Source organism: Drosophila rhopaloa, unplaced genomic scaffold, assembly GCF_018152115.1.
Source record: "Drosophila rhopaloa isolate 14029-0021.01 unplaced genomic scaffold, ASM1815211v1 contig_155, whole genome shotgun sequence".
NCBI classification, from domain to species: Eukaryota; Metazoa; Arthropoda; class Insecta; order Diptera; family Drosophilidae; genus Drosophila; species Drosophila rhopaloa.
Genome location: NW_025335034.1, coordinates 11,552,351 through 11,563,740, shown reverse-complemented (window position 1 = coordinate 11,563,740; position 11,390 = coordinate 11,552,351). Strand labels below are relative to the sequence as shown.

The following is an 11,390-nucleotide window of genomic DNA, read 5'->3' as shown; positions in this document are numbered from 1 at the left end:
TACTCCCACGGTATTTTAATTTCAGTCAAAAGATTGCAACAGAGACATTTCCGACCCAATAAAGTATAAATATTCTTGATCAGCATTATCAGGAGAGTCGATCTAGTCATGTTCTTCCGTCTGTCTGTCCGTCCGTCTGTCCGTTTCTACGCAAACTAGTCCCTCAATTTTAAGTTGTCTTTATATTGCAGGTAATATTATGTGCGCTACTAAGTACTCGCTGTTTGTCAGTAGATGGCTCTAGCAGTAAGAGTTGGTCGATTTCGACATATCCAAAACGTCACGAGGCACCAAATATTATATATATGAAAGTCGGAACGAGCCGGATCGGGCTACAAAATCATATACAGTCCCGCACTAGGTCTAGGTGCATTCTCCAAACTGGAAGCTCCCTTAAATCGTTGCACGTTGCTTCGAACTGAAAATCGGTTCATTTCCATTATGTTGGCGATTTCGCCATAGGATTTTCCTTCGTTGTAGAGATGCAGGACAATTTTTCTTTGGATTCCTTGCTCTTATTCTCCATTTTTTAAAAAAATCAAAACAAAATACATACAAAAACGCAACACAGCAAAAATTCTTTGAAACTTTGATCACATGTTATTTAACGGGAAACCCGTTATATATTTCATAAAAAAGAATAACCATATCCGGGTTAATATAGAAATAGTACAGAAAACTATTTTAACTGTGCCAAGACTTTTGTGTCACGAAAAAAGTTGCTTTTCATTTAAAATGAAAATAGCTTTAATAACCATATAAAAAAATTAAAAATTAATGGTGTTTTCAAATAAAAAATCGTTCATTTTAACAATTAAAAAAAATGGAATCATTAAAATGCTATGGTTATTGATATAACATAGCTGCCATAGAAACGATGGCAAAATGCAGCGCACCTGCTTTATTGTTATACCCTTGGTCAAAAGTGTGCAACGCAATGAAGGACACATCTCCGACCCTATAAAGTATATATATTCTTGATCAGGATCGCCTCCGGAGTTGATATAAGCATGTACGCCTGTCCGTCTGTCCGCCTGTCTGTCCGTCTGTCTGTCTCTAAGCGAACTAGTCTCTCAGTTTTAAAGAAATCGAATTGAAACATTGCACACATCTTTCGATCCTTTGCACGCAGTACATAGGTCGGAACGGCCGGGATCGGACGACTATATCCTATAGCTGCCATATAACTGAACGATCTGAAAAGCCATAACTTTAGTGTTTGTAAGTTGAAAGTTAGGATTTTTTATGAGTGTTAAAAATGCATCATATGAATAATTTTGGAGAATACAATTGACAGAATATTCTGCAAGGGTATTTCAACTTCGGCTCCGCCCAATGTTAGCTTTTTTTTCTTGTTATACCCTTGCAGAGGGAATTATAATTTCAGTCAAAAATTTGCAACGCAGTGAAGGAGACATTTCGACCCTATAAAGTATATATATTCTTGATCAGGATCACCTCCTGAGTTGATATAAGCATGTACGCCTGTCTGTCTGTCCGTCTGTCTGTTTCTACGCGAACTAGTTTCTCAGTTTTAAAGATATCGAATTGAAACATTGCACACATCCTTCGATCCTTTGCACGCAGTATATAAGTCGGAACTGCTGGGATTTGCCGACTATATCTTATAGCCGCCATATAACTGATTGCTCGGAAATGCCATAACTTTGGTGCTTGTAAAGTTAGAAAGTTTGGATTTTCTATGGGTTTTATTTTTGCCCAATCAATTCGACCTACCGAATTTCATAAGGCCGACTTTATTTATGGCATTTCCAATCGTTAAATTATATGGTAGCTGTAGGACTACTATATAACTGAACGATTGGAAATGCCATAACCTTGGTGTTTTTAAAGTTAGGAAGTTGGGATTTTTATGAGTATTAAGAATGCATTATATGAATAGTTTTAGAGAATATAATTTACAGAATATTCTGCAAGGGTAGATCATCTTTGGCTCCTCCCGAAGTTAGCTTTTCTTTTTTGTTATACCCTTGCAGAGGGTATTATTATTTCAGTCAAAAGTTAGCAACGCAGTGAAGGAGACATTTCGACCCTTAAAGTATATATATTCTTGATCAGCATCACCGGGAGAGTCGATCTAGCCCATGTCCGTCTGTCCGTCCGTCTTTCCGTTTCTACGCAAACTAGTCCCTTAGTTTTAAAGCTATCTGCTTGAAACTATCCCAACATTTTTCTTTCTATTGCAGGTAGTATATAAGTCGGAACGAGCCGGATCGCGCGACTATATCATATAGCTGTCATATAACTGAACGATCGGAAATGCCATAACTTTGGTGTTTTTAAAGTTGGAATTTTCTACTGGTTTTATTTTGGGTCAATCAATCCGACCTACCAAATTTCATAAGGATCGGCCGACTATATCCTATAGCCGCCATATAACTGATTGATCGGAAATGTCATAACTTTGCTGTTTGTAAAGTTAGGAAGTTCGGATTTTCTATTAATTTTTTGTAAGCATCACTATTATAACATATACAATTATAACGTTATTGTACTTATGTTTATTTATTTGGTGTTTGTAAAGTTAGAAAGTTGGGATTTTCTATGGGTTTTATTTTTGCCCAATCAATCCGACATATCAAATTTCATAAGGATCGGCCGACTATATCCTATAGCTGCCATATAACTGGTTGATCGAAAATGTCATAACTTTGCTGTTTGTAAAGTTAGGAATTTCGGATTTTCTATTAATTTTTTGTAAGCATCACTATTATAACATATACAATTATAACGTTATTGTACTTACGTTTATTTATTTTAACAAGGACAACATGTTATTCCCCATATTTTTGAAACAATTTTATTTTACCTACGTACGTCTTTCCACGCCACGAATCATACCAGAATAATGCAGAATGTGAAAACTTTTATCACTGTTAAAGAAAACATTTTTTCGGTGTAGAAAGTCTTTACTTACTTTGACATTAGCTGGAAGCCAAGTCGAAATTAAGCTATGTTCATGAAAATTGGCAAGCGAATTTCACTTATATATCATTTTAATACACCTGCATTTAATTTGTCAAAAAGTATAAAGTATCTACTATGATCTAGGCAAGTCCGTTCTTTTTTACTCGAACTAGTCTTTTAGTTTTAGGACTATCTTTATAAATGTTTCCGAAATTTTATACTGCAGGTAGTAAATATTTCAGAATGCGAAAGATCAGGCGACTATATCATATAGCTGCCATATCATTATATCTCCCTTAGGAACAATAGGAAAAATAAATTATAAAAAAGTTATAAATTCGTTGTTTTTATACCCTTGCAGAGGGTAATATAATTTTGGTCAGAAGTTTGCAACGCAGTGAAGGAGACATTTCCGACAATTCCGTCAATTTACCCATGTCTGTCTGTCCGTTTCAATACCTTTTGCGAGCTCAGTTTAAAACCTGGCGAACTGAAAGTCGCCCTAAAACCTGTGTACGCAGATCAAGTTTGAAAAACGCCCCGATCGGACGTCCATAGAAACAATCGGATATAATTTGCAAGAATTAAAGATATTTCGAGCAGCGTATTTTTATGCATATCTTGATCAGGGTAAAAGCGCGTGCCGATTTCATAAGGATCGGCCGACTATATCCTATAGCCGCCATATAACTGATTAATCGGAACTGCCATAACTTTGGTGGTTGTTAAGTTTCGCCAATCAATCTGACATATCAAATTTTATAAGGATCGGCCGACTATAGCTGCCATATAACTGAACGATTGGAAATGCCATAACTTTGGTTTTTTTTTTAAAGTTAGGAAGTTGGGATTTTTAAGAATGCATCATATGAATGCATCATATGAATAATTTTGGAGAATATAATTTACAGAATATTCTGCAAGGGTATTTCAACTTCGTCTTTTAATATTTATAAATATGTGATAAATATGTTTTTTACAATTTTAGGAATACACTTTAAATTTTAAAAAGATCGATAAAGGTAAAGTGCTTAATTACCATTTCATATATATAAGATATATAACCACATAAGCATATACAAATTCAGCTCAAAAATCAGACTATTATAAGTGAGTAATATTTCATACAAAATAAAAGATTTCAGTTTAATACATAAAAACAGAAGTCAGAGTGTGTGTTAGATTGTTGCCTAAGCCTTGTGGCTTACCTTGAAACTCTAGGTTCTTTCTAGCGTACGCACGTGTTAGAATCTGTCTGCCAATCTGAGTAAGCAGTGTTTGAAATATTTAGTATTTGCTTTGTAGACCACTTCATTCTTTAAAAAACCAGTTTCTATGCTAATAAAATTCCCTCTAGGCAGATAGTTGCACAAAGCTAGCCATTGTTAAGCAAGCAATATGAGACTATGTATAAATCGCTTCCGCGAAAATTAAAGCACGGCCAAGATAAGAAGCATATACAAAAATTAAGAGTCGCAAATCTGAAGTTACTTTATTTTACTGAATTCGGACTATGGCTAAGACTAAGCTATTTTAACTGAGCTGCTATGCTATGCTGGCTTGTAATGAGCCTTGGGCAGGGGGAGCGGGAACATAATGGAGGTCCACTGAACTAGTGGCAGGCCCGGAAGTGGGAGTGCGATATGTGTAGCCGGAGTTTGCTGTCGTTGTAGTGGTGACTTCAGGAACTACTGTAGTGCTCTTGATTGGAATCACTGCAGTCGTGCTGGTGGAGAAGGGGGCTCGGGACGAATTGTGGGGCTCGGCGTTTCTACAGCACCTTCTGTGGTTGTCGTGTAGACGAGTTGAGTAGTGCTAATAGATGAATCATCCGGAGTAAAGTCTGTGTTTACCTCGGTAGTGTGGTGCGTCACTGGCTTTTCTGTCGTGGTTGTGCTGGAGAAAGTGACAATCTTGTTGAAGCCGATACTGTAACCCCCCGCCGAAGACTTGGCTTGCAGCACGCTGTTCAGCAGCTGAATTTTGGAAGAGATGAGGCTCGAGATCAGCTGGTTGTTAACGGGCGCAGTCGCCACGGTACTCCGGTAACTGCCACTGGAGTAGCCTGAAGAGGAACGTACAACATTAAACTGTGGGATTAACTATCAACCGATAGGAGGTATACCACCGATGGGTGCCAAAACCTTTAAAAAGATAGGCTTTGATTCTGCCATGTTGGCTGCACTGCAAACGAGCAGAACCAAAATCGAAATAGTTCTGAGCATGGTGTTGGGCTCCAAGTTATGACTGGCCGCCGTGAATCGACGCGCACTTTTATACCGGTCGTTGGAAGATGGTTAAGCTGTTTTTGTTGTCATTTGCTGATCGCTTTGTTGAGCGAGCGCTTCTTTCCGACGATTGATCTCGAGTGGTTAGCATACATGATTTAGGTGCCCCTGGATAATGCCCCTGCTGTCATTATGAGGTAAGTGATAAGTAAGCAATCATAGAATCGCAATTTTTCGCTACTACTTTTAGGTTTTAATCTGAAACCATTATTAACTACTACCCCGTTACATCAAGTCAAATGTTTGTGATTTGGAATTTACCCAAACTTGGTAATTGTAGAATTAAAGGGTATATTGTTTTCGACTAGAACGGCAGTTAGAGCACTTTCCCATTTCTGCCTGGTTAGGTATACAAAATTGATTAATATATTATATTAAAAGGAAGAACATTCCAAAAGCTGTCGCAGAAATTCTCCACTCTCTTATCGTATAATAATAATAAGTGGGGGTCAATGTTTGATGTCGTCGTTATATATTTGTATTAAAAAGATTTGTAAGGCTTTTATTGAAGTAGATGGATCCATATTTTTCACTTATCACTTGTCTCTAAACGTTTTAATGAATTGCTTCCGATCTGTTATTAGGCTAGAAATCGACTGTTTATCAATGTAGTCAATCTTAACCATCAAACCTGGGCTTAAGAGAATTTTTGTCAATTGAGAGATTTTAAATTTTATCAAGAGAGTCGGAAACTATGATAATGCAATTATCATTTCAATATAGAAATTCGACTAAAGGGATTACTCTGCAAATTTCGGCAGGCCGCATGCTACTGTTTACTTTTGCTGTGCTGAGTTTTGTTAAAAGGCCAAAAGACAGCAGAGAAATTGATATGAGCGTTGAAACTGACCACTAAGCAATAAGAAATTGCTTAGAAATGTCCGAAAAATGCCAAGCTCAGGGGATGGATAACTCCCTTCTAGAGTTTTCCAGTTTCCTTTGCAACTACTACTACTATTTTAACTACAAAATTTGTATTTCTTGCAACGGGTATTATAATTTCAGTTAAAGGTTTGCAACGCAGAGAAGAATACATTTTCGACCCAATAAAGTATATAGTAACATACCTACACCCTCATATCTACCACATAAACATATTTACATTCCGCATTTGGCAATCCTCGGCTCCCAAGAGTCGCCAATTAATATAAACATCCTATTGAGTTATAAACAGATGAATGAACCCCAAATTGGCGGCTCCCACGACTGACCAATTAATGTAAACATCCTCTTGCGTTATAAACAAATGTCCCCAAACTCCAAAAAGCTTTTATCCCCCAATACTAAAAAATTGCAGACGCAGCTCAAACCTAGATCGCTCTCATGCTCAGTGCTCTCATTTTGGACACTCTCAATTTATCAATCGAGTTCTTTTTCCCAATCGAAGGTTTGATAAGCGCCAGCTTAGTTTATAAGTTTGAGTCTTAAGTTGAATCTTGTAAGGAGCAGACCTATCTCTCCCAGTTCGCGTTTACACTATTTTGATAAATAAAAATTATATTTTTTTCAAAGTGTTAAATCCCGAATTTGTTAGTATATATATTCTTGATCAGCATCACCTAGGGAGGGCGTCCTTCCTTCCTTTATACGCAAACTAGTCCCTCAATTTGCTACAATTTGTCTTCCTATTGCAGGTAGCATATACGTCGATACCAGCTGGATCGGGCGACTATAATTTTAAAATGTATAACTTTGTTGTTTTTAATTTTTTTTCTTTGGGATTTGGTAATATTTAAATATTATTGAATTATGTTTTTAATAAAATTAAATTAAAGCTAAGTTTAAAAGCTATAGCGATCTAAAACAATCGATTCACAGTCGTTCTAAAACATGTGAAAGCAGATCAAGGTTGAAAATCGCCCCGATCGGACGTTTATATCCTATAACTCCCATAGGAACAATAGGGTGAAATCGGTTAAAATTTAATGATTTTTAGGATATTTCGCGCAGTTTAAAAGATATTGACATGAATCTTTCCAAATTTTTTTATGCATACCTTGATCAGGGTAAAAACGCGTGCCGATAGCTCCCATAAAAACAATAGGGCGAAATCTTCACGCCGAGTGTATGCTATTGACAAAAATTTTTCCAAGTCTTATTTATTTACGCATATCTTGATCAGGGTTAAAGCGCTTGCCGATCGGACGTCTATATCTTATAGCTTCCGTTAGTTAAAGGCTGTGAAAAATATCCCTTTTTTTCCTATTTGTATAGGACAATTTTGCAGTATAAAGGCTATTGACATGAAACTATGCAAATCTAGTTTATTTATGTATACCTTATTCCTTTCGCTGCTTTTTCAATTTTTGCAATTTCGGCAAAGTCTGCAAGGGTATTAAAACTTAGGCTTGTCGAAATTAGCTTCCGACCTCGTTTTTATACCCTTGCAGAGGGTATTATAATTTCGGTCAAAAGTGTGCAACGCAGTGAAGGAGACATCTCCGACCCTATAAAGTATATATATTCTTGATCAGGATCACCTCCTGAGTTGATATAGCCATGTCCGTCTGTCCGTCTGTCTGTCCGTCTGTCTGTCCGTCTGTCTGTCCGTCTGTCTGTTTCTACGCGAACTAGTCTGTCAGTTTTAAAGATATCGAATTGAAACTGTGCACACACCCTTCTTTCCTTTGCACGCAGTATATAAATCGGAACGACTATATCCTATAGCTGCCATATAACTGATTGATCGGAAATGCCATAACTCTGCTGTTTGTTAAGTTAGGATGTTGGGACTCTCTATGGGTATTATATTTGGCCAATTAATACGACCTACCAAATTTCATAAGGATAGGCCGACTATATCTTATAGCTGCCATATAACTGATTGATCGGAAATGCCATAACTTTAGTGTTTGTTAAGTTAGGAAGTTGGGATTTTCTATGGGTTTTATTTTTGCCCAATCAATCCGACATATCAAATTTCATAAGGATCGGCCGACTATATTCTATAGCTGCCATATACATAACTGAACGATTGGAAATGCCATAACTTTGGTGTTTTTTTTGTGAGTATTAAGAATGCATCATATGAATAATTTTGGAGAATATAATTTGCAGAATATTCTGCAAGGGTATTTCAACTTCGGCTCCGCCCGAAGTTAGCTTTCCTTTCTTGTTTCTAATTATACCCGTTACTCGTAGAGTAAAAGGGTATATTGTATTCGTGTAAAAGTATGTAACAGGTAGAAGGAAGCGTTTCCGACCCTATAAAGTATATATATTCTTGTTCAGGATCACTAGCCGAGTCGATCTAGCCATGTCCGTCTGTCCGTCTGTCTGTCCGTCCGTATGAACGCTGAGATCTCGGAAACTATAAAAGCTAGAAGATTGGCATTTTGCATGTAGATTTTAGGAGTTCCTACGCAGCGCAAGTTTGTTTCAAAATGGTGCCACGCCCCCTCTGACGCCCACAAGCCACAAGCTGTGGCCACAGTTTTGATGCCATTATGAAAATTTTAATTGATATGTATTTGTTTCGTCAATACCTATCGATTGGCCTAATAAAAGTTTGCCACGCCCACTCTAACGCCCAAAAACCCATTAAACGCTTAAGCCTGGCTAGCGCCTACATTTCCGCCTTTCATGGCCCGTGGTACCAATGTCTTGGGGTAGATGGCGCAATACAACAGCGCCTTCTAACGGATGACTTTGGAACAACTGGCCATGTGCTCAACGGAGTCAACATTAATCCTCGATAGGGATTTCTATTAAAGGAAATTGCGATGGTTTTCATTTGTCAATACCGAACTATATCCCAAGAACTATGCAAATCAAATCAAGTTAGCCAAATTGGAGGTCTGAGTCAAACATTGGCGTATGTGTGTATGTATGTAAGCATATACATACGTATGTATTTACATTGTACACAGTTCCAATTGCCCGGCAATTATTATGTTAATTTGTTTAGCTGAGTAACGGGTATCTAATAGTCGAGGCACTCGACTATAGAGTTCTCTCTTGTTATACCCTTGCAGAGGGTATTATAATTTTATTCAAAAGTGTGCAACGCAGTGAAGGAGACATCTCCGACCCTATAAAGTATATATATTCTTGATCAGGATCACCTCCTGATTTGATATAGCCATGTCCGTCTGTCCGTCTGTCTGTTTCTACGCGAACTAGTCTCTCAGTTTTAAAGATATCGAATAGAAACTTTGCACACACCCTTCTTTCCTTTGCACGCAGTATATATGTCGGAACGGCCGGGATCGGCCGACTATATCCTATAGCTGCCATATAACTGATTGATCGGAAATGCCATAACTTTGTTGTTTTTAAAGTTAGGAAGTTGGGACTTTTTATGTGTATTAAGAATACATAATATGAATAATTTTGGAGAATAGAATTTACAGAGTATTCTGCAGGGGTATATCAACTTCGGCTCCGCCCGAAGTTAGCTTTCCTTTCTTGTTTTTTTAAAGCTATTGACATGATACTATGCAAATCTAGTTTATTTATGTATACCTTATTCCTTTCGCTACTTTTTTAATTTTAGCAATTTTGGCAAAGTCATCAAGGATATTACAACTTCGGCTTGCAGAAGCTACCTTCCGTCCTCGTTATACCCTTGCAGAGGGTATTATAATTTTGGTCAAAAGTGTGCAACGCAGTGAAGGAGACATCTCCGACCCTATAAAGTATATATATTCTTGATCAGGATCACCTCCTGAGTTGATATAGCCATGTCCGTCTGTCCGTCTGTCTGTCCGTCTGTCTGTCCGTCTGTCTGTCCGTCTGTCTGTTTCTACGCGAACTTGTCTCTCAGTTTTAAAGATATCGAATTGAAACTTTGCACACACCCTTCTTTCCTTTGCACGCAGTATATAAGTCGGAACGGCCGGGATCGGCCGACTATATCCTATAGCTGCCATATAACTGAACGATCGGAAATGCCATAACTTTGGTGTTTGTAAAGTTAGAATGTTGGGATTTTCTATGGGTTTTATATTTGGCTAATCAATCCGACATGCCGAATTTCATAAGGATCGGCCGACTATATCCTATAGCTGCCATATAACTGATTGATCGGAAATGCCATAACTTTGGTGTTTGTAAAGTTAGGAAGTCGGCATTTTCTATGGGTGTTATATTTGGCCAGCCAATCCGACCTACCAAATTTCATAAGGATCGGCCGATTATATCCTATAGCTGACATATAACTGAACGATTGGAAATGTCATAACTTTGGTGTTTTTAAAGTTAGGAAGTTGGGATTTTTTATGAGTATTAAGAATGCATCATATGAATAATTTTGGAGAATATAATTTACAGAGTATTCTGCAAGGGTATATCAACTTCGGCTCCGCCCGAAGTTAGCTTTCCTTTCTTGTTTTTCTTTACTTTACTGTTAATTTATTTTTTTAAAAATGCCCTAAAGTGTATCCTTATCAAACACAGCGTAGTTTCGTAAGGACCAATTGATTGTTTTCAACCATGATTTTCAGCATTTACTTTGGATTTCAATCCTCCTTTGGTGCCCCCGAACACCATAAAATCATCTGACTGGGCGCACTGATTAGCAAACCATGATGATTAAAAATACGCCGAAATTACAAAGTGGACTCCGTTTGACCGTTTTCCGCTTTATGGTCTATTCGCTGCCCGCCCCTTTCCTTCCGCAAATCGCACTCAAATTCTGAAATTAATACCAAGGCACGTTCTGCATTTTGATTAGTCGGAATTTTTCATAATTAGAAGTCAGTCAAATGTCGTGAATTGCAAATTGGAAACTAATTGAAATTCCACACCGCTCAACTGGGGGTTCGATTGAAAATTCGTGGCAGGTTGAAGTCAATATAAAAGAAAGCTTTTTCTTCATTTTTAAAGATTAAAAAAAACAGTGGCTGGTTAATTTTCCAGCAATTTTCTTTCTTTTACAGTGTGTACGCAATAAAATGAAAATTAATAAAATAGGGCAGCAGCTATAATTCAGTAGATGTTTCGCACAAGTCAAAGTGTAGCTTTAGTTTCTTAATTTATGCCTTTCTTGATAACAAAATTTTTCACAGTATACTTGAGGGGAGTTAAACACTTATTAAAAATCTTCTGCTTGTGTAAAATTTGAATGAAAAACCATTGATTAAAGTCTATGAAAAATAAATAAATTGTTATACTTTGCTGCCGGTATTCCTTTGCTATTATTCGGTTTGGTAGGAAATAGCTTGGTTATCACTT

The 11,390-nt window shown here is 37.3% G+C and overlaps 1 protein-coding gene across 1 annotated transcript; it reads right to left on the bottom strand.

The window, feature by feature from the left end:
- Window positions 1–4,394: 4,394 nt before the first annotated feature.
- LOC108041089 (cell wall integrity and stress response component 2) lies at window positions 4,395–5,227 on the bottom strand. The gene is given in 3 exon segments (XM_017118873.2): window positions 4,395–4,659; window positions 4,662–4,993; window positions 5,054–5,227. Coding segments are annotated over 3 exon segments (618 nt in total). The 5' UTR covers window positions 5,154–5,227; the 3' UTR covers window positions 4,395–4,473.
- Window positions 5,228–11,390: the final 6,163 nt, after the last annotated feature.